The following is a 24,518-nucleotide window of genomic DNA, read 5'->3' as shown; positions in this document are numbered from 1 at the left end:
CTTTGACCCCTAACCCCCCCCCCCTCATTGTTAAGCGACCTTGGGTACCATGAAAGGCGCTATATAAGTCCAAGTTATTATTATTATTATTATTATATCCAATGAAGATGTATTTCATTCGAACCTGATGCAAGAAATCGGATTGCTGCTGCAGTGCAAAGCCTACATATTATCAGGGAAAAACACCACATTCTGATATATCACCACCACCACCAAGCACAAGGGTGCAATGGCTGCAAAGAGATTCTTGCTGCTCGAAATTGGGAAAGTGAATGGAACGCGCCGGTGACTGCTGAAGCCAGTGTGCTTATCTCACTGGTACCCGACAGTTTGGGCTCTTGCGCGGCCCCGTCAAAACGTGCCTGTGATGTCACTGCCGCGAGGGTTGCTGTGCTCGTACTAATCTCAGTCTCTGCCAGAGTGAGAGAGATTCACGAGGAGAATGGACGGAGCGCCGAGTGTCCTAATGGATAATCGGTGTGTTTTCTGATTCGGAGTGTGAAATCTCATCTCCGTTGTCACTTGCTGTTCTGCGTATACTGGGTAAGTGCTAGTCGCCTTTCTGTACATAACGTGTCAGTGTCATATATTTTCTCATGACCATACATTGTGGTTGCAAGTAGTACGGATAGGCATTGTTGCCACTGACTGCGTTTCTTCTGCAGCTCGAACAATAAATCCAGGGAATGTCATTATGGCAACCATCATTTAATTGTCGCCAGGGTAGCCCAGATTTAACGTAGGCTAAATGTCTTTTATAAATGTGTTGACCTCGCGCATCTTAGACTGGGGATTTATTTTGTTATTTAGCATGAAGCGTAAGTTATTGATTCCATGAATGTTATCCGATGCATTCACATACAGCTCCATATAGGTTATTGTAACAAGACAAACACATTTCAATGAATAGGCTACAAGACTACTGTACAATGCCACAGTTGCTTATTCAAATGGAAATGATGCGTCCTGTCCTGTCTGTTGTAAGCAACCGACGTTGTTTGGATGTCGGTGGATGGACCATGATTGACGTGATTGTCATTTGTAATGCAATTCAACACATGCATGCAATTACGAGCTAATGTGAGGCTTCAAATTATTAAGTGTCGAAAATCCGTCTGCATGTGTAGGTCAAACACTCATTCCAATCCAACACTGTGATTGGGTGCCTAAATTATTAATTTATTCCTGAGCAGAGGACGACAGGTATTCAGGAAAGGTTCGGGAGGTACAGCAGGTGGAATGCTCGCTGACCTTGGGGGCTTAGACTGTTGTTGGTCCAGGTGCAGGTTGCCAGCACCGCAGTTTTGGGCTCGAGTGTGATTATAGAATTGATTGGAGCAAATAGATTGTTTTCAGCTTGACATTACATCATCTGGTCTTGTCTTGTGGGCTTTGTTTTAATTTGGCTGGTTGTCATTTTTCAGTTAGTTATTTGATACTGAGGTCTGTATGATGACATTTTGATCACTTCTAATAACAGCTTGCCTATAATGAACCCATTGCTGTGAAATCACAGGGAAATATCACACAACCTACATTCAATACCACTTAATATTGTATTATGAAATATATGTAGCCAGTTACACAGCATAGCATTCATTGTAGAACAACAACATGACACTGTAGGATTTTCCATACATCACTTAGCCTATCACATATGTTTGTTATTCAGAAAAGATGATGTTGTTCAATAATGCGTGGTCTTTGCATCCAGTTCCATGTATTTGTGCACTAACACATCTCCCCACCCCTCTCCTAACATTCAACAACACCAGCCCCTTGGACTATTTTCTCTCTGACTGTGCTGTTAATTATCCTTGAGCTGTGTGTTGACTAATGAAGGCAACATTGGAAAATCTACCCAGAAATATTGTTGTGTGTTAAAATGGACACAAAACATTGAAGTGGAAAACAATATGAACCATTATGTTACAGAATCATGCTGGGATTTTCTCCATAAAAATCCATTATGGACCATTAGCAGCAGAAAGGCTGCTGTGTATTCTGCAAATTGTTTGCATTATGCATCCATTTTAATAGGAGAGAGTACATTTTGTTATCATGACGTTGGTGATGAGAGATGGGGGAAGGGGGATGAGCTGAACTGTGCTGCTTTGCCTCCCGTGGAAGATGCTAAAAGTAGAGGAGATGCTAATGTATATGGATAGTGACAGCTGAAGTTGCTGGGGACACAGCGCGGCCCATTCCACATTGCATACGCTCTGGGCAAAGTTTACCCGAACACAGACATGGCACTGCTCGTCACCCCCCCTCCCCCCGCCCCCACCTCTACCATCCCTTCTGCCCCCCTACACCAACAACCAGAACACTAGTCCTCCACATCTTCCCCCCTGCATCCCAGCATTCTGGGTTGGAGGCATCCGGCAATTTGTGTCATGGCCATTCTCTTGGTCCAGTTTCTCATTTCTGAATAGTGTTTTGCCACCAAATTAGATCAGATGATATGGCTGGACTTGTGAGTTTTTTTTTTAGGAATCATTCACCACAAAGCTGTTATTTTCCCTTTAAAATTCAAGCTGCTAGCTGAAATCCCATTGTAAATAATTGTAAACCACAAGTTGTCAGTGAAATTATGTTAAAATGTGAAGCTTTGGTTTTAAGCATATTGCTCTGACTTAGTCCTACATCACTGCAATGGTGTCAGAGCAGAGTGTCAGTAATTGCGGGTAAAGGCTCTTGAACAGTTGGATTTCAAGCTGTTTTTATTCTGGTCTTTATGTGAACTCAAGCTATTTGCATTTGTGGCATATGAATCATCCTGTATTTCAAAATATCAGCGAGGTAAAAAATGTGACTGTCTGTGCATGTGTGTGTGAGAGAGAGAGAAAAAGAGAGAGGGTTAGGGAAAATAGAGATTTAATGTGTTTGTCAATTCCATTACTGTATGTTATCCCCTGGGCAAATTATGGAGGTGGTAATTGTCTCCTTCTGATAAGATTTTGAGACGTCGCCTCATGATGTTATCTTTCCTAAGCATACAGACCATCTGTGGTTGTGTGATGAGGACATAGCTTGCTAACAAGCTAAACTATAGTATATGCATCAACATTGTATTGTCAGTCTTGATTCCATCCACGTTATAAAAAAAATGTATTTGATAAGAGAACACACACTCTTTCCATCTGATCCAGGATCACTACTGTGAGAGTGAGTGTAATGAAAGGGACACATTTGAATGATTATCCATATCAATTCAGATTGTCATGGATCCGTATATCCACATCCAGCTGTTGCCGTTTTTTGTTTGTTTTGTTTTTTTGCTAAACAGCACTGTGCAATATGCCCACTCGGATTCAGTCCTCTGCAGTGCACATCTCGCTAAACAGCCTGCTCTTATGCTATCAGCTTGGTAATGGAGGTGAGCGGCTCTCGAAGCTCATCCACCGTCGCGGCACATCAGGGCCCTCGATCCTCAGTGCGGCCCTGTCACGCTGCGGTGTGTGACAAAATAAAGAGCTTGCCGCACTCCAGGTGGCCACTGCTTGGGGTTGCCGCCGCCACACGCCTAATTGGCTCAGCTGACAAAGAGCAGAAAGTTTGCGATGGTGCATGGCTGGTTGGCATTTTTAATTGTGCCCGAGGGAGCCGTGCCTCATGCTTTCATTTATGTTTTTTTCTTTGTGGTTCTTTGTCCAGGTTTAAAGTGTTCTGGTCTCACTGTAGTACACTGACTACAGTACAGAGACCCAATACAGAGTTTAGTGTAGTATTATAGTACAGTATGTCTATCCTTAAGAGATACATAGTATGTAATTGTTTTTGCTTTTTTTCTTGGTGGTGAAAGGGTGTGAGATGAATAGAAAGTTTGAAGTAGATAAGGCACGGCTGTTAAAATGCTCTAGTGTGGTGTAACTGGTTACAGCACCAATACGGTGTTTGGGTATACTATATATATATATATATTATAGCCTGTGAGAATCATTAACTACCAGTCTTTAATACCCAACATCTGGGGAGACTGGCAGGAGATGCAGCAACTGTATGGAGCCTCCACACACCGATGGCTTGTCTCGCTATTTGAAATCTCAGTTTGTGACACACACACACACACACACACACACACACACACACACACACACACACACACACACACACACACTGAGAGGGAGAGAGAGGGAGGAGAAGATCAAAAAGGACGTTTTGGCTTCTTACTATCTTAGACGAGTGTCTTCAAAGCTGTTGCGAGCGTACACAGTGGATTTTGCGCTTCTTTTTCCATCGGCTTAGACTCTCTTCCTGTCCCTTTTCCTATTGGCTGAGACGCTCTCCCTGTCCCTTTTCCTATTGGCTGAGATTCTCTCCCTGTCCCTTTTCCTATTGGCTTAGACTCTTTCCCTGTCACTTTTTCCTTTGGCTGAGACTCTCTCCCTGTCCCTTCTCCCATTGGCTGAGACTCTCTCCCTGTCTTTTTTCCCAGACCCCGCTGTTCTGCTTCCTGTTAATTGGTCAGCACTCTGCTGAGTGGGCACAGCATAACTCCATGTTAGTGCTTTTTTGTTGTTGTTTAAAGGGCTGGTCAAGAAAACGATTATAAATGGGGCCTTTTCTGCCACGAGGCTGACCAAGGCGAGTGGGTGTTGAGCTCTCCTCCCATAACCCACAAGGAACACAAAACAGCATCTATGACAGTAATGGAGAAATATGCTTGCCTCTCTCTGAATATTGCCTCTATTATTTCTCCCTCTCGGAGGACTTGTTAAGCCACAGTTTAAGTTTGACTTTGACTTTCACTTACTGTAGAGAAGTTCTGAGAGACTTTTCTAGCAAGCTAGAGTGGGTATATAGGCTTTATAAATAGAGGTTCTCAGCTATCTACATTTTCATACACATACTTTTCAGTGTTCAGCGGGACGGTTACCCCCTCCCCCACCTCCCCCCAACATTCTAAATCAATTGTATGCACCATATTGTTATGTAGCATAGTAATGTTATACACCATTTCAAAGCTTTGACTCTTGGGAATCCAAACGTGACAACGTTTTTCATGTACAATCTGTATAATGCTTTACATGCTTGCTTACACCCCCCCCCCCCCTCCGCTTTTGGTGCTACCCTGACTTCTGGCTGCAGTGTAGCTGCAGCACAATAAGTAGATGCAACATATTGGGTACTGAAATATTCACAAGAATCCATAGAAATTGAATCTTCATGTTGTGTCATCCAATATTAGTTGTACAGATGTATAGTCTATCTTATACTCACTCATTGAACCAACTAGGTAAATGCAAAAATAGAGACTTTTTGTAATTATTCCATATTTTGTGTAGTCAGTCTATATCAGAACACCTGACATACAATCTAAATAATTCACAAGAAACCTCAAAGAAACCTCAAAGTGTTCATTTGAGACCAGGATTATGCTTCTACACAAAGGGGTTCATGTGCAGTAAGCATTTGATTGTCAGTATGCATTTTGGATAACAAAAAGTCCTATGGGGAGTTTCCATAGGCATTTTACAAAACACATGAGCATACCATGGCAAATAATAGTCTAAAGCACTCATATTTTCATTCTATATTGATCTACTTTTGCACACAACTTCACAAGACCTGGTGCTAGGGTTGTGTTTTGAAGTGATATCAAGTGACCTACAGTAGAGGGCTGAAATGTGGTCAGTTCAGAGATGCTTGTAATCCGGCAGAAAGAAAAAACTATATTCTAGCCTTTGTAACTCTTTGTGAGTACATCACACATTTATTTTGACTGTTTCCTACGAAAACTAGAGGACCTCAGCTTTCTATAGAGGTCCAACATTTGATATAGGCCCCAAAAGAGGTGGGAACAATGCCCTTGTAAATAGGCACAGTGCAATTTCAGGCAAAAACTTGAAATTTGTATTGAGATTAAAGTGTCAAAGAACTCTGTCTGTATGTCACCCTATCGTGTGTTTTTTTTCTCCATTGCCACTGGTGCTTTGCTTAAATGGGACATCCCTTATGTGGTTGTGGTGGCAGTGATATTGTATGTGTGAGGTTGGTGAGTGTGTATGTATTTGTGTGTGTGTGTGTATGCGTGTGTATCTGTGTGGGTGTGTGTCTAGTGGGGGTGTTATAGACCACACAGCAACGCGGTGATTTGGGTGTAATCCACCCCCCCCCCCCCCCCCTCCTTGTGTAAAGTCTGTATCTGTATGGGCCAATAAAGTATGGCAGCGGATCCCGCTGTGTTATCTTAAATCACAGGATTTGAACAAGTCATCACGACCAGGGCTAAAAATAGCCCCCTGCCCACCCTCCCCCTCTTCTCAGTCAATCTGGGCCATCGATGTCCCTCCGGTTCCCCCTACTCCCTCTCAGACAAAGCTGCTCGACAAGATGCTTTGTACTGAGATTCGCCAATATCACAACGTGGGGAGCTCCCATTTTCTCTCCCCTGTCGTCTGTGTGAGGGTCCCTTGTTTACTGTCACTCTCGATTATTCTGAACCCCCCCAGCAAAAGCCTCCACTGTTTGCACATGTAATTGCATCTGGATTTATGGATCACTACAAAGTGTTGAATTCAAAGGGAGCCTGGAAATCGATCTCTCGCCCAAATCGCTCTCCTGGGGGCAACTTGGTGTGAATATTTTATGAAAGCCTGTGGGAAATAGAGCAGGAACCCTCCCGCTCCTGCTGCCACTTTGCCCGGCGCAAACGGTCATCGTATGATCAGGTAACAGAGCTGTGGAGACGGTTAAGACGACTCATGAGATTCCCTCCTCTCACAATCGATAATGCTCCAGTTATGTAATCCTGCTCTGAATCTTTCATCAGATGCTTTCAAATATAGCAGCTCATTTCCATATTAATCATCCCTCTTTTGCTGTATGCGCGGATGTCCTCTTTTTCTTCGGAAGGATGATCACGTCACTAATAACAACAATAAATAATGAACAGAGGAGCGAGGACTGATGACTAATTGATTAAGGATGATGAGGATGATGATGATGGAGGAGGAGAGAAACAGGAGGAAGAGGATGAATAACGATGGTGAGTCAAACTCCATCAGTGTTGCAGTGATCTCTAGAGACAGCAGGTGAGCCAAAGCAGTCAAGGTAGCCATGTTTGTGCAGATATAGGGGTGACTCCCGTGATTAACCTGGCAGTATTTCACCTTGTAAACACCCACCCGCAGGCCCCAGTGAGACCCAGGCCACACACACAAACACACACACACACACACACACACACACACACACACACACACACCTGAGACGTGGGTGCCTTTGACCTTAAATGTCACTCCACCTTACAGCTGCCCCTTCTCCACCGTGCACCTCCTCCTGTCGCATCCTGTTGTGCTGCTTGCCATAAAGATGCACATAAATCTGTGGGTGGTTTTTCACTCGCCGACTCCTGAAGGCCACGTCAAAGACACCGAGCCACCTGGGGAATGTCGGCCTCTGCTCTGAGAGAGAGAGAGAGAGAGGGTGAGCAAAGTGAGGTGAAGTAAAAGGAACAGAAATGTCTCTCTTTGTCTTTGTCTCTAATCTCTCTCTCTCTCTCTAATGGAAAAGAGCAGAGGACAGGGATGATAGCGAGTCCTTCATTAAGTCTCCTTTCATTCAATATTTCTCTTCCCCCCTCCTCGGTGCTTACCTGGCCTGTCATTGGTTATTGATTGCAGTGAAATTAAATTAGTGGAATCCATTAACATCTCTTTGGCAACAGTGTTTGGGCCATCTTTTGCTTGTGTTCTGAATGACAACACAGCCCAATGTTTGTTTGTCTGTTTTTATTATTTGTTTTCTTTTTTTCCATCCCTGACTGTTCCACTCCAGTGGACAATTATGGACTCGGTTTCAATTGTTGTCCATTGGTGTGTTTAGAGCCAGATGGTGGTTTTCGCTTTCAAAGCAGCGTAAGATATCCAATTGAGTGCAGAAGTTTAAAGGGATGGTAGCAAAGCCCATGGGAATATTTTATTTCTCCCTTCCCCCGACCATCAAATTAAATACTGTATGCTAGTGCAGACTTATAGGCATGGCGCAACACTGTAGCATATAGAGCCGAAAGCGCTAGCACTATTACCCAGTTGGGGCTTGTTCCCTCCTGGATGCTGAGTGGATGAGTCAGCATAATGGAGCCGTGTTTTTTTTGGAGCTCATTTTTCCAGAGCTCACACAAACAACTTCACACGGCCAACCTAGCTCCAAAAAGCTCACGATTTCACGCTGGTTTGTGTCGATGTATTTGCAGTGTTTGTGTTTGCTTTCACACCCATTGTTTTTCCTCATAAACATTTTCTCTGAAATCCTTCTCATTGCCCCGCCCCCCCCCATCAAAAAAATCTTATATTTGCCAGTAGCCATGGAGATGGAATGCTAAAATCTCATGGAGGCCTGTGAAGAACCTGTGCACCCCATTGGTTGGTTGGTTCCCATATATATGTGTCCATAAATGTCCTGTTCAAGGCTTGGAAGTCTTACTGACCTCCGATTCAGCTCTGGTTCCAGTGCATTCTGCCAAACACTACATCCCTCTCAGCTGTCCAAATAGGGATTTGAGCTATTCCCATGCTGGATGCCACAGATGTACTTTGGGACTGTGTTGTTGTTGTTTTTTACACACACACACACACACACACACACACACATACACATACACATTAAGTGTGTGTCAGCCAGAGGGTGAATGCGTTTTCTCATGGTGGGAATAGTGGGTGGTGGAGTGGGGTGGGCAAGACGGTCGATGGGTTCCGGGATTGCAACCGGAAGTTAAACGTGAGGACAGAACGTGTGAAACACTTAATGGGGGACTAAATGGCCTTAAGGAGGATGAGTCACGAGGTACATATGCCCATTGTTCGCCTGGCCCATGGAAAGAAAAAGCTTTGTCCTGTCATCTCCAATTGCTGGGCTGTACTAAAAATAAGCCAAGATTAAGCACTCTCATCCGGCTAACCTGCCCTTCATCTGCAACTTGCCTGCTAAGTATGTTTGTATTCCTTTTGAGCATGTTCCCTCTCTCTCTCTCTCTCTCTCTCTCTCTCTCTCTCTCTCTCTCTCTCTCACACTCTCTCTGGGTAGTGATTGAATACTCAGTTGCCTCATGAGAGCATTTGCTGTTTTTAGAAGTGTGTGAATGCTTCTGTGAAAAGGCGTTGATGGGTGAGCTTTCACCCAGGGCCTCTTCAGCTTGTCTTCTCTTCTCAGGTTCAGTGAATGGCGTCTTTTTTTTCCCCCCCTTGAAAATCTCTAAAGCGTTACTCCAAGACAAGGAAATCAACAAAGCAAACATCAGGGGAAAGATTCAAAAACACAGTAGTATATATTGCCTCTATGAGTCTCTTGCACATGAGCCTACACACGTTTTTAAAAGTCTACATCTTTTAGAAACGGCATCTCAATTCAATTAAATTCATTGAGCCAAAGCATAAACACAGAAGCATATAGTAAGACATTCAAAAATAGAAAACATCTTCATGTCTTTACACAAAACAGCATCTTCACATGTTTGACATCTGCTGTGGCAGATTGGCGCCTGGTGTTGTTCATCATGGTGATGAAAACTTATGGTGATGGGGTCTTATTATCATCCAAATGCAGGAGCCAAAAACTAAATATAAACTTGGCGACCCCTCGACAGAGGCTCTTGAGGCTGCACGAACAGTGTATTATTCAGAAGGCAAGGCCCGGGCGTTGTCAGCGGCGACATGTGATTGACAGCCGAAGAGCATCATTGCTCGGAGCAGTTGGCTCCAGAGGCATGGAGACGGTGGGAGGTCCCGCCTGAAAAGCACGGCCCCGAAAAACGCCACGGCCCCGAACGCCACGCTCCTCTTGCTTATGGAGGAGATCATCTTAATAAGCTGTCATGTTCACGCTGTGCAGTGCGTTTCCAGATAAACAGGGCATAAAAGAAGGAACAGAAGAGGGAAAAGACGCAGGGATTTTCCTCCTCTACTGCACATCAGAGGATGGAGCAGTTGTAGCATCATTAAATTGCCTACTTCTGTCAGAAGTGTTTATGAGGTAAACACTCCGAAACAAATGCTGCTTTGGCTCAAAAGGTAACATGGGTGCGCTGCTGTGGGACGATTTAGGGAAATTGTTGTTGCACCAGTGAGCCAATTACTATTTACATATTCAGTCATTCAATTGCACTAACCAGAGGGTAAGAGGAGGCCAGTGAATCTGATGCAGGTTAATAGGCAGTGCTTTTTGGAATGCATCACTATAACACTAATAAATGCATATAAACTCTAATAATCTCTAGCCGTTTTCAGATCCCAGGTGCACATGATGCGCAGGAATAGGCCTTTAGACTTGAATGGAGATCATCACCGCACACTGATCTAATATTATTATAGGGCTAATTGTTTATTAGGAGAGGACAATGCTAATAAATGTGTTTGTTTGTAGCCTGCACATGTGCACTATAAATGGGGGTGATTACCTTTTGTGTTCAGTGTCCTGACTAGGGCTCTAATATAGGAAGTGAGATTTAGGTGATCTTAATCCAGCCGTGCCCTAGAAGCAGATGAGTAAGTGTCTGGAACAGCTGAATTGCATATGACACACACGTACACGTACACACACACACACACACACACACACTCATACGTACATGGACACGACGTACACACACACCCCACACACACACACACATACACGTACGTACACACACATACACACACACACACACACACACATACACGTACGTACACACACATACACACACACACACACACACACACACACACACACACACACACACTTACACACACACGGCATGAATAAGACTTATGGGCAGTTCACACCAGGAACGATAACTAAAACGATAATGGCTAAAACAAGTTTTAAGTATTAGTCTCGTCCACACCACATGCTATAACGAAATCAGGAAGGACATTGTTGGGTGTTGCTTTCAGAATGACTTTAAGAATGATAAAAATCTGACAATCAATCAGAATCCATAGAATTTTAGACATCCCATTTATCAACAGAAGGAGAGGCTGTACTTATCATTGGTCAGTGGACGTTCATATCGTCATACACTACTTACAAAAAGTCAGGGATATTCGGCTTTACAGGGGAACTTAATGTAAACTTTTGAATGTGCATGTCCAATAGTTCAATGTTTCTGTGCTTTCTGTACTGAAACATTAAATTTCACCCAAAAGCCAGATATCCCTAACTTTTTGTGAGTAGTGTAATTACAGTTGTCTTTATGGTTATCATTGCTGGTTAAAACAGCCCTTCAGCCTGCTGCCCATCATTGTCTGTGTGGTCCACTGGCCCTGTGATGCCTGCCATTTCTTTGGACTCTGTTGCATAAGTAGTAGCTCCGTACTGCCCACTGGGACTTTGTTCACTCTACACCACTTCACTGTTGAGTTTCCATGGCATCGGAGTTACAAAAGGCCTCCACAGATGCACAGCGTATCTGACTCTCTTTCTCTCTCTCTTCATCTCTCTCTCACTCTGTCTTTCTCTTTTCATCTCTCTCTCTCACTCTGTGTGTGTGGTGGTGTGGGGGGGGGGGGGGTGGCTCTTCTCTTAAAATATACTGTAGATCTGAAATTGCGTCGTGTTACCATGGAACCGTCCATTTAGCAGGCTCTCATGCGGCTTAATCAGCAGTTGTCTCTCTCTCTCTCAGGTCGGCTAGCTCTGAAAGGATTTTGGGTCAACTCTGAAGTATTCCGTCATTATTGTTGGGCAAGTTTTTGATGCAGGGTGCTCTGCTCTGCAGCATAACCGCCTTACAACCGCCTTATGTCTTTGAAAAACATGTTTTTTCTTCCGCAGATTGGGGGGTGGAGGGACATTTTGATGATCCTCAGCCAGTGAAGCAGCAGAAGAAATATGCATGCAGCCGTTTTGCTGTCTCTGTTATTAATTTATTTGTTTGTTTACTTATTTATTTATCGTCCCAGACTGAGTCACATGTGTTCACCAGAGTAGGAGGGATGCGTGGGCATCGAGATAAGAACTGGACGCCAGGCTCCGCTCGGCTCTCTCTAAGCTCTACGAGGCTGTTGTTCCCCCTGACCGAGTACTGAAGGCGTGCACAACCAGAACCTCTCCTACCCTCTCCTCTCACTGCGATAAAGCAGACTACCCTGGCTGGGTTCATTTCATTTAGAAACCTTGCACATCCCTCTTCAGAGAGAAAACAGGCCCAAAGAAAAAGAATCAGAGAAATGGAAACACTGAAAGAGAAAGAGAGGGATAGAAGGAACACAAGAGTGACAGAGGAATAGATTGAAGCTAGGAGAGAGGGAGAGAAAATGGAAGAGGGAGAGTGATGAATGAGGGGAAGGATAGACAAAATCTACGTTTTTTTGAGTGAGTGTGTGTGTGTGTGTGTTTGTCTGAGTATTTCTGTGTGTGTGTGTGTGTGTGTGTGTGTGTGTGTGTGTGTGTTTGTTTGTCTGAGTATTTCTGTGTGTGTGTGTGTGTGTGTGTGTGTGTGTTTGATTGAGAGAGAGAAACCGACTACTGAGAGAGGGAGAAGCAGAAAGAGAGAGAGAGAGAGAGAGAGAGAGAGAATGGTGTTGCGTAAGCCGCTATGCTGATTTTAGCCTTCCTGGACCAGTCCTACTTCGCTCATCCACTTATCTATGTCACTGTAAACCTCTTGAGAGCTTTGCTGAGGTGAGGAGGCATCCTTCCTGTCACCCCCACACACACACACACACACACACACACACACACACACACACACACACATACACACATAAACACCCACACCCTACAGCATTAACAGCTCCAGTGACTTGGTCATCGGACGAGAAAGGAAAACAAACTTGACTGTGGACTTGCGGAGATAAGCCCATGAATGAGGACAGGAGAGGAGTTTGTGTTTTGTGTTTTTTTTTTATGTGAGGTCAAAGAGGATTCGATTTCACAGCCCCATCCATGGAGAAACTTCCTGTCCTCTCCTCTCCTCTGCTCTCCTCTTCTCCACTTCTGCTCTTCTCTCCTCTCCTCCCCTCTTCCTCCTCTTCTCTCTATGCTGTGGATGGCCCCGACCTGCTCCGTCTCTGTTCTGTTTTCTCTTTTGCCTTGCTGCTACCCTACATTAAAATCCTCTGCCAGTGCTTTTGAGAGCTTATCTCTATCCCTGCTGAATAGGAGTTTGAAGATCAGTCCACTTTAAGAGGTGTTTTGACTTTTTTTTATACTGTTTTTTTTTACCTTATATTACAATATCAGCATTACCAAGTGCGACCTGAAAGAACCCTGCTGGCTGTGAAGGTGAAAGCCCCTCTCACCATCTATGGCACTCAGCAATCAGTAGGCTAGCAGCAGCTAGTGTCTCTTGAGTCATTACCGTGAATCAAACAAAATGGCACTTGTCAGGGCAGATAAGCACAATTACAAACCTGTAAGCTTTTTCAGAAGAACGGCCCCTTCTTTTCTGTAGATTGAAATAAACCCCACCACCATTTTACCTTGTATCACTGAGTCCCACATGGCTGTCGATGGGATCTTTTCTTTGTTCAGATGGACAGTGATTGACGGGGTGCGTGGCGCCCGCAGTGTTTGTTTTGAGGGGAGGATGGATGCGAGAGGGCCTCCATCAGCTGAAACTGAAGGGGTCAGATCTGCCAGACGGAACTCTGCACTGGAGACTACACAAGGACAGGCTTTGTCAACATGATAAAGTGAGAGGCTCACAATTCTTAGGGCTCTCTTGATCTTGAGATGCCCGTTCCCCTCTAACACTTTCTCTCTCTCTCCCTCCATCTTTCTTTCTGATGCTGTGTACTGTTTCTGAGAAATGTATTAATTAAACAGGTTGTGTGGCCTTCCCATTGTCATCTACATAATAGAAACTTTGAGATGGTCTTTTTCTCTCTTTTTCTCTCTCTCTCCATCTGTGCATTCCTTTGCTTTCTTCTCTCACTCTCTCTCTTTCTGTTACTCTCTCTCCTTTTCTCTCTCTCCCTCTCTCTCTCTGTGAGTCCATACAATGAAGTGGCTTCCCCCCTTTCCTCTGCTTTCTCACTCCGCTTGCTGTCTCTCTGTTTGCCTGCTTGCCTGCTCTAATGATCTTCTGTGGCACCGGAAAAGAATGAGTGGTTTGTCCTTCTCTCCCTCCTCCTCCTCCTCCTCCCCTCACTCTGTGGTGGCGCTCCGGTGAGAAAAACCCCTTAGTCCCTCTGCTCTCCACAGATGAGCAGCTCAGTTCTAGTCAGCCCCACAAGGTCACCCCCCTTACAGTCTTCCGAAAGGGGCCCCTAGACACCAACTTGAGAGCCTTTTCTTCTACCTGTCTTTCAGCTAAGTCAGGTTAAACTAAATGCCATTTGCTTTTTCTCATTTTATCCAATAACCTGGGCAACAGAACCTTCTGGAGTTCTTCAGTCAGAGTAGAGAGAGAGAGAGATAGTATATTGGGCCTATCAGACCACCATTATGTGGTGGAATATTGAATATGATCAGTCTCCTGTCCTTGGGCCATGAAGCAAAACTGTAGATGATTCATTCTGCGTTTCTACTTCAGTTTTTTCCTCTCCTTACCTAATCTCATTTGTTGTTGGAAAGACTTAAGGGCTTGTTTGTTTATTTATTTATTTATTTATTTATTTATTTATTTATTTATTTCGTTGAGTTAGTTATAAATTCTGCTCTCCTGTTGTTGCATGTACATATGCATTTTTTAAAAAGTGTCCTTGTTTCTTTTTGTCTGGATGCCTAACATGGCGCTTATGTAATTATTGAAGGATCATGATGTTTTAAAAACCCACGTCTTTGTCTGAAGAATTCGTTAAAGAGCTACTACGGTGAGCAATCATGGCATATTTGGTGGAGTGCCACTTGATTACAAAACATTACATTGTCGAGTATTTATTTTTAAATAGACATGAAGTATGTTAGCTGCCGAGCTGCTGCTTTTGATCCCCGGCCTCCTGTCGCAATTTGTTGCCATGCACTGAGTCTATTTCGGTGTTTGAGGTCTTAAACATTTGATTAACACAAAACATTAAAGCGCCTCAATTCATTATTCATAATTCCTCCAAGGCTGCGTCCAAGGTTAGAGCAATCAGGACATAATCCATGCACATTATTTACTCATGCTTGTTTAGCCTTGAAGGGCTTAAAGAGAAATACTGTATGGCCCTCTCACTGGGAACAGGCATGGAAACATCTCATTGTTTTTTTTTTTGTCTGTGGGCAGTTGGTAATTTTTTTATAGTTAAGAAAGTTTCAACTCAGACTAAGTTTTATTGTGTAAAAATGTGGTCATATGTCCTTTGGTTGTTTGTTTAATTGTTTGTGGCTTTGTGAAGTCATATGTAGTATAAATCATTGTGCACACATACCAGTACATTACATCATAAACACTATTTGACACTGAGAGTGTAAACATTTAGTATAAATAGGTTATCTGCAGCTGTTTTTAAGAAACACAATGTAGGTATCCCCCTTTCTGTCAATTTTCAATATTGCATTAAGCGCTAAGGGTGTACTCAACTGACTAAAAAGGATTGTGCTCGACCCACCACACAACATTTACATAGTGCAATATCAGGCAATCTGGGTGTTCTTCGGCCGATGTCATAGACTCCAGTCAGTGCAATTGCAAAATGAGTTTGAAGGCATTCGTTTGTGTTGCTTTAAGATGCGTCCAGAGTGAACACCGCTTTACTCCCCGAGCCACTTTTCAATTCAAATGCATGTTAGAAGTGGCCATTGTTGCCACATGCTCTGTTTTTCCTACTCCAAGAGTGGTACAGATGCTGGGGTAGAGTTTTCCCTGCTGCCATGAAGACCCCGCGCTCCATTTGGGCATCCTTTGGGCATCCAGTGCCAGTCATCACGGATTTTGGGGGATTAAGTGGGGATAAACATTTGCATGTGACTTTTTTTCTGCTTGGTTTGCTCGCATTGTTTTTTAAAATGGCCATAATTCCTTGTACTTTAGCACATACTTTTGGGGGATTGGATTGTGAGGTCAGTTTATTTTTTGTGTAGTATTGTTTTGTCATAATGGCCAGGCATGACATGCCTATTCCCTTCTTTTTACATCTTCCTTTCATTCTTTTTTGTTCTCTTCTTTTGTTTGGTTCTCTCCTAGCGGTCATAAGAACTCAATGCTCACTCAAAACATAATGTAAGAATTTCTGGAGGGAATGTAAACATGGCTATTATAAGCTATTATATGTTGAAGATAAAACTTTAAATGTCACATCCCACTTTAGTATCTCGACTACTAATGTTACTGTAATAACTTGCACACCATGTGCTCTGAAACCGGTGGTGGTTCATTCAGCCTCAGCCCAAAAGCTCCATGAGATTCTGTCCAGTCTAGTCCAATTCTTCAATAGGTGTGTTTGTACACACCAGGGGCAGGGCCAGCAATGTGGTAGCTCTCTCCATGAGGTTGTCCAGGCCTGGGTCTTCCTGTCTTGAGTGACTCGAGCATCTTGAGTCTTGAGACACTGTTCATTCATGGTGCTACATAACTTAGGTAATGAAATTGAACGGGATTACAACGAATCTTGAATCCTTGAGCTGGTGGTTTGAAGTCACGTGATGGCTCTCTGTACTGTAAATGATCAGACATGATGGAATGCAACATAAATTAGGGAAGGGGGGGGGGGGGGGGGGGTGGCAATATTGAATTGTGCTTTCGTTGAGGGCGCCAACTGAGGCAGCACTGATGGAACTGGACAGTGGACATTACCAGCACACATGCTAGCTGTGCTGTCCAAAGCTCTCATCTCCATTGATTTCCTTGAAAATATGCTGAACGTTGGCCTTCTGGCTCTCAGCCACATGTCATTGGAAGATACAAGAGTGCACTGTGTAGAGTGGGGAGGGGTTTTGAAGTGCACCAGGCTCTCCGTGAAGTGCTTCCAGTGTCTGTTCAGTCGGCTGTGAGTGTAGGCTTTGGTGCGAGTGTGTGTGTTTTGATGTATAGAGTAAAGTAGATGTGTGTTCACATGGTTCACAACCTGGGAGACTTTTACCTTTGTTTGTTTGTCTACTTGTCAGTTTGAGGAGCAATCTGGTGTGTAGTGTGTCGGTCCTTGTGTGAGTCCCTGTGTTTTGTGTTGCCTGAGGTGTGTGTGTGTTTTGTGTTGTTGGGGAGTGCTGTGAAAAATAGTATGTACACTGGGCTCTATGGGGGCATTTGTGGAAGCATGTGTTGTTTGTGACAAGTGCTTTTCTCTGTGTGTTTGTCCATGTGTGTGTGTGTGTGTGTGTGTATGTATGTGTGTTTGTGTGATAATAAGGACTTTTTTGGTTTATGCTGCGAGATCCATGAGGGGCATTTGTGATGGTGTTTGATGGTGACAACTGCTTTTGTGTGTGTGTGAGCGAGTAAAAAAGAGAGTGTGAGAGTGTGTGTGTGTGTGTGTGTGTGTGTGTGTGTGTGTGTGTGTGTGAGAGAGAGAGAGAGAGAATGTGTGTGTGTGTGTCTTATCTTGTGCTGAGTGTGATGACTGATGACTGTAGTGTTGTGGTGGCAGGGCAGCTTGTGTGAAGCGTGCCGGCGAGCCCCTGCCGTATGGAGCTGCTTCGCCGATTAGCCTCTGTGAGCAGTGGGAGGGTGAGAGGCTCTGGCAGACTCTCTCAAGCTGCCTCCTGGCACACCACTCTGCAGAGGCCGGCTACCACCTGGTCGGCTACCGCCACCGGTCACTCGGTCACACACGGTCACTCACTCACAAATCTTTAGTCCTCCTTTACCCATGTGTTATCCGTCTTTCCATGTTGGTTTTCTGTGTCGTTCTGTATTTGTCTCCATTTCCTCCTCCTCCTTGTTTCTCCTTCTATGTGTATTTCTCTCTTCTTCCAGGTCCTTTGTATTTCTCCCTCTATGTCTCTCCTGCTCTGCCTATGTCTCTATTTTCCTCGTCTCCTCGTCTCTCTCTCTCACACACACACACACACACACACACAGGGCACACACAGGGCATTGGAGAGAAGGGGGAGCAGGATGGTTAAAGGTGAGTGTGTGTGTGCGTGTGTGTGTGTGTGTGTGCGTGCGTGTGCGTGTGCGTGTGGTGTGTGTGTGTGTGTGCGTGTGTATGTGTAGGCCAGTCACCAGTGCCACCAGCCATCTCCATGCTGTGTTCAGGGCATCGTCTCCATGGGAAGAGGAGGCCTCTTCTTGGAAAGGAACCAGCACAACACTGAAACTCTCACTGAAACTCTCAGCAGCTCTGTGTGTGTGCTCTGACAGTGCTTCTGGCACGGCACGGGCATGGGCCTGTTCAATACATTCACACTGCCCTCCTGTACATTTCTGAATCAGAGGAGAATAGCTGTCTGGCTCACTTGTGTGGCTTTACCATCACAGTACAAACAGTGTAGTGTTTCCACTCCACGGTCACACTCTACTGAAGAGTACTCACCGAAATGTTACATTTTTCCCACAGCAGTCAGCTAATTTCTCATAGCCTGGTTTATGAAGTACAATACAATGCGCAGGACTCTGTGCAATAGATTTGAGTTTGACCTTGATCATTTTCCTCCCACAGTCCTCCCTACTTGGTGTGTGAAGGCGTAGTTTTTTTTATATATTATTTATCTTTCATGGAGATTAAATATATCTCTCATTCCTAGGTTTCATAGCTGCAGTCTCTCTCTGCCATCAAAGATGCGTAAAAAGGATATCGAATAACCAAGGCTGATGAGAGCCATAGTTCATGTCTAGTCTCTCTCCTAGTGCCACGGTAGGAAAATCTGTCTGTCATCAGCTTGCAGCCGGGCCTCCTTCCTGAAATCACTCTCTCTTTCTCTTTCTCTTTCTCTTTCTCTCTCTCTCTCTCTCTCTCTCTTTCTCTTTCTCTTTCTCTTTCTCTTTCTCTCTCTCTCTCTCTCTCTCTCTCTCTCTCTCTCTCTCTCTCTCTCTCTCTCTCTCTCTTGTCCGTAGAGGAAGAAGACGTGTTTTTGTTTTGCCCGTTTGGGCATGATGCAACTGGGAGCTGGGAGCTGGGTGTGATGATTGAGGCATCCCCTTGATGAAGATCTGGCACCGGTGCCCCAGGTGCTAAGCCTACCGGTGGCAGCAGTGGCAGATGCCCGAAATAGCTCCTGGCAGATGTCCCTCTCTCAGGAGCGTTCCCGCCCCTTGACTGATGGGGTTTGATTAAATTCTAAATCTTGTGTCGTCCAATGGGGTGATTATCCAGCGCTCGTTTGCGCGCTGGTTTTGCCCTCGTTTGGACCAGCCGGGACCATCTGTTTGAATGGTTAGAGGGGGTTTTCACTTACATGTCACAGCTCATCCTCGTCCCCCTCTCTCAATCTCTAATTTTCTCTTTCGCTTTCGCTCTGTGTGTGTGTGTGTGTGTGTGTGTGTGTGTGTGTGTGTGTGTGTGTGTGTGTGTGTGTGTGTGTGTGTGTGTGTGTGTTTGTGTGTGTGTGTGTGTGTGTGTGTGTGTGTGTGTGTGTGTGTTTGTGTCTGGAAGCGGATTAGTGTGACACAGAGAAGTAACAGCCCTTCGGATTGCTTTTAGTAAACAAAGTCTGGTTTTCTCTCGCAGCCCTGCCCCCGTCTGTCAGTAAAACTGTGTGAAAAATCTGTGTGTGTGTGTGTGTGTGTGTGTGTGTGTGCCTACGCACGTGTGGGAAGCTGTGGATGGGCATGATATCGTTACTTCATAACTGAGAATTACATGAAGACTTTAAATGGCCTCTGGAAAGCAAACAGTCAGTCTCTGGCTTCTGGAAAAGCCTGGGCGCTGCTAATGGCCATTGGTTGGGGTAATGGTGAGGATGGTCACGCCTGTCTGGCATTTGCATGGAGGCCAACCCAACACAGCTTGGGCAATCACGACTTGCAGTCCAGCGATTAGGGACATATGGTCTGAGCATAACCGTGAATTGATTAGCTCGCTCTCTAACTTGAGGGTGTGAACGTGTCCACCATTGCCACACAGGGAAACCCGAAAGCATTACGCTACACCCCCCCCCCCCACACACACACACACAGCCCACGCTACCCCCTATAATAATGGTATAGAAATTCCAAAACGTGTGATGTTCTACGCTTAATGGGTATACTAGGGAACTATATGTCAGGTCTGTTTTTTCAACATTTCGTTGTTATTCTGTAACAATGGCAACAATAAACTGAACTGAACTGTTCATTGTCCCTTAAAATATCATAGTTTATGCCTTGGGGTATAGGTTTTGTCCCAGTAGATATCAAGTAACTGCGGAGGTTTATAGTTTGCTATATTGATCAGAGTGTGTTGCTGGTCTGCAGGTCGAGTCAGCAATACATGACAGACGGTCTGTGTTTACCCATAGCAATTATATAAGCCGGGTGTTTTATTGCACCAATTCAGCAGAGGGAACAGGGGAGAGGGGAGGAGAGAGAGAGTGAGAGGAAGAGAAAGAGAGAGAGACGCCAGGGAGGCAGAGTATGAGTAAGAGAGAGAGAATGAGAGGGAGAGAAAGAAATAGAGAGAGGGACACCAGGGAGGGAGAGAGAGAGAGAGAGAGAGAGAGAGATACGGTGGATACATTGTGAAAGAATGGCTGAGAGAACTGTTTAATGAAGAACAGAAACAGCCATCTACTGGCGTGTTGTACACAGTGCACAATTCCCTGCAAAAATGCTTCACTGTTATCAATTAATGCAGCAGTGTTTTCTGCTTTGATTACAGTTAAACACGTCTAAGGAGAATTGACAAGGCATTTGTTTAAATTGAATGGGCAGAAAAAGTGTTTTGTGTGCGTGGAGTAACTTATCGATCGTAAACTGCGGAGGGAAAAGTGCTCATTACGCTCGTCAAAAATCAATAACTGCCAGAGCTTGGCAACCAGAGGCCTCAGTAAAATTGTATTGCCATGGAAATCACCTCTGTGGTTTGGGTGAGTGCCGGGGTGTGAAGTTTAAAAAAAATGGGGGTTCATAACATCTCAGCAATAGTGTTTACTCAGTACAGAATTTACAGAGTATGAAGGTCCACTCTGGTATATTTGGTTAGCCTGACGAGCCAGACCCACATCAAGATGTAGGGTCTGGGAACTTACCATTGGCTAATTAGAGGATTTTATAGGTTAAAACCAGATCTCAATGTCAACATACATCCTTGATATTAATAATGACTATCTATCTCTTTATGTGTCTTTTGTTGTAGACTATGCTATGAGGACAGGACACAGCGATGACTGATGTGGAACCCGTTGTCACAGACTTTGCAGCGACAGGACGGACGGGCCGGCGCAATGCCATGCCCGACATTTTAGGCGCCAACACCGGGGACGGAGCGACGGACGTTCAGGAGAAACTAGCCGAGTTGTCTGTCTCCGGTACGATTCACACCTAATACACGGCCAAGCAATTATACCAAATCAGGACACACACACACACACACACATATACATACTGTACACACACGCACATATACAAACACAAAATGATATATTGGTTATAGATTGGTGATTATTTTTGCTTATGTATATGTAGTTATACATTATGGGTTACAGTACTGTATGTCTCACTGTCAGTAATGATGCACCACACATTCTCTGACAATCCTGTTGGTTGATTAAAAACTCAAAACACCAGTGAGGTGTTTTAGTTACAGTAGCTGCAGTCCTTATCAGTAGCTGCGCTACGTAATATGACTATGATTTTGTTTCTTTTCCTCTACAAAAGAAATTGCACATCCTAAAAGAAATGGCAAACCCCTAAATGTAACTGAAACATGTTCTTTGTAGCCGTGTAGCAATACAGACTGACTACAGAATGAATAGCTTTAAATAACTCTTAATTGTTGATTCCAGACGGTTGGCTTGGATTGCGCTCTAGTTTATGTTCTGCCTCAAATACCAGTTAAGCCTACAGCCCCGTACTCCTCATTCCTCTGTAGGCACTCTGAATTTATCTTATGCTCTTCACACGCACAAACACACACACACACACACACACACACACACACACACTGCTAGCAGAACAACCTTTGAGCCAAACGGTGGAAATCCTTGTGCAGTGGCATATAGTGAAATAGCTACATGCATCGCCAAAGCCTTGATCATCTAGGCCCCGTTAGACCTTGCAATGATCAAAGCAGCCAAGCATTTGATCGCCGGTCTTGAAGTAAGCGGTGCTCTGTAAGGGGGGGCGGGGTGTCTTGGCAGCTGACGCTCCCCAAAGGTTTGCATCAAAAACGGTGTGGAGAAGGCTGTCTGGTGAATCGTAATGCACTCCGATTCCATCTGAAAACATGGGAGGGAGGAGAGGCTGAAGATGAACAAAGTGCCAAGTTTGGCAGTGTTTTGTGAGGCATGTGCTGTAAAGGGATCTTCTCCATTTACTGCACAGTGTCATCCTCACAGGCTGTTATGTAATAGCATCCTTTTTCTGGGTATGCAAAACGCTATATGAATTTTAATAGGTTGGTAAATAAAAGAAATGTTAACCATACAAGATATTGTAGATTGTGTTTGGTTGTTATTGATTGTCCTCGGTTACATTTGATTAGGTCTTTGATAATCATTATAATTCATCATTAGCCATTTTCATTTTGTTTTACGCCACTGAAAGATGAGCATGTGATTTGATGTTGTTCAATTATTAAAGGATTCCTTGGCCTTTCATGCTTTTAATAATTCAAATTTGTGTTGTTGATCACAAGATTTCCCACTTGCACTACAGAGGCTGTCTTCTGTGTGTGTGCGTGTGTGTGGGTGGGTATGTGTGGGTGGGTATGTGTGTGTGGGTATGTGTGTGTGTGTGTGCGTATGTATGTGTGTGTGCGTGTGTGTGTTCCCACTCCCCAGATGACGGAAATGAAGGAGGCGAGGGCTCATCCTCCTGCAACCCCCCCAAGGAGGAGGAGAAGAAGGAGGGCTCCTAACCAGCTCGCCCCCCTCTGCCTCCACCTGCACCTCCTCCTCTGCCCCCGCCATGGCCGGGAGATGAGGTCAAACAGCGTCCCAGGGAGCCTGGACCTCACTCGGCCCGCAGCCTGCCCCCTTGACTGCCCCACACCCAACCACGCAGACCAGACAACTGTTACCATCGGAGCCGGGCTATGCAACACCAGGACACCTCGGACGTACTCCGACACGGCAGGATGACGGCCGATGAGACGGAAGAGATCACGCTGTCTTTCAGAGGGACAGTGGACAAAGTGTGCTGTTCTTCAGACTGTCCTAAGCAGAGATGATCTGCCAGTCTCTTATTGGTGGATGATATATCCCTCATTCACTTGGTCAGTGTACGCATTAACAAGCAGTAAGAAAAAAGACGCTTACACAGAAATAGTGGGCTATTAAATGCATTCAAGAAACCAACGTAACTTTTGTTTAATTCCTTTTTCTTTTCTGCTTTTTCCTTGAGTGTGAGTGGGTGTGGAGAAATGAAAGGGACCTCCTCCTTCTTATTTCTTTTCTTTTTCAGGAGTTGCCATGACAACATTTTCCTTCATAGAATGTTGACTTGTAGTTGCAGGAATGTCTCTTTTTTGCACAACAGAAGAATAAACATTCCATTTTGGTGATGTAAAACAGTTTTTAAATCTTCAATCTGTGGTTGATTAGTGCACCACATTATCTTATGTGTGTTTTATACTGTAAAATATGCATTATAACCACTAAGTGAGAGATGGAACAGGAAATTATTTGAAAAGGTGGTCTTTTTTGGTCTGTAAATAGAGAATTGTGCATTCTTGTTTGCCAGCCTTGAAAGGAATACATTTCCTTGTCCATTTATGCTGAAATGTTATACTCTGTGTTACTATGACTGACGGCTGTCCAACGTACTATTGTAAACCTTAGTTTTGCTCAATGGACTGGTTAGTGTGAAACTGGTTGTCTTTGTCAATTGTTCTTCTTTTTCTCAGTGATGTGATCATCAGTGTAAGACCCTGTTAACATCATAATATTTCAAGCAAGCAAAATTCTGTTAATTTCCAAATTCAGCTTTCCCCACCTTAAAGGTCAATTCCCACTTGCACATTTTGAGTCATCCTGTTTACTGTATGCTGTATGCCATGAAAAAAATAAATCCTATACCTAGTTTTTTTGTAGGATTTAGTGTCAATTCTCTGCCTTTTTTTGTTTTGTTTTCAAGGACATTTTTGTCTGTTGTAGTGCCATATATGGCCAGCAGATGGCACAAATTGTTCTCTAATAGCAACAAAGAGTTAAATTCGCTATAGATAAAGCTTTGATCACGGGGTTAAATATACTGTAGAACATGAAAATAACAAACAACGATGATCAGGCCAAACTAGGGCCTACTTTTCATTGTTGCTAACAAACAAATATGGATATAATTATTTATTCTTTCTATTGCTGTATTAATTGTGTTTGTAAATGTAAAAAGATGCTCATAGAGTACCCAATCTTACCCGGCATCGCAAAGATGCACCACCATTCTGTATTAAAGGGGGGGCTGTTAATATCCACAGATAAATTGCGCTGAATTACAGCTTCCACTAGACTGAATGAGAGCTTGCAATTGGCCCATGTTAAGAAAATGCTGCGGCTCTGGCGTTTTATGACTACCCGCCAGAGATATCAAATACGACGAATCATCCTGTCTGTGGATGAAAGTCTACATTACATAGTTTCGAGTGAGGTGCCATACC

The 24,518-nt window shown here is 44.2% G+C and overlaps 1 protein-coding gene across 1 annotated transcript; it reads left to right on the top strand.

Moving 5' to 3' along the window:
- The first annotated feature begins 346 nt into the window (after positions 1 to 346).
- On the top strand, positions 347 to 23,948 carry pkib (protein kinase (cAMP-dependent, catalytic) inhibitor beta). The gene is made up of 3 exons (XM_042096068.1): positions 347 to 543; positions 21,060 to 21,231; positions 22,705 to 23,948. The coding sequence occupies exons 2-3, from the start codon at positions 21,087 to 21,089 to the stop codon at positions 22,779 to 22,781; spliced, it is 222 nt and encodes a 73-aa protein (XP_041952002.1). The 5' UTR covers positions 347 to 543; positions 21,060 to 21,086; the 3' UTR covers positions 22,782 to 23,948.
- Positions 23,949 to 24,518: the final 570 nt, after the last annotated feature.

This window comes from Alosa sapidissima, chromosome 6, assembly GCF_018492685.1.
Source record: "Alosa sapidissima isolate fAloSap1 chromosome 6, fAloSap1.pri, whole genome shotgun sequence".
NCBI lineage: Eukaryota > Metazoa > Chordata > Actinopteri > Clupeiformes > Clupeidae > Alosa > Alosa sapidissima.
This window is presented reverse-complemented; position numbering and strand designations above follow the sequence as displayed.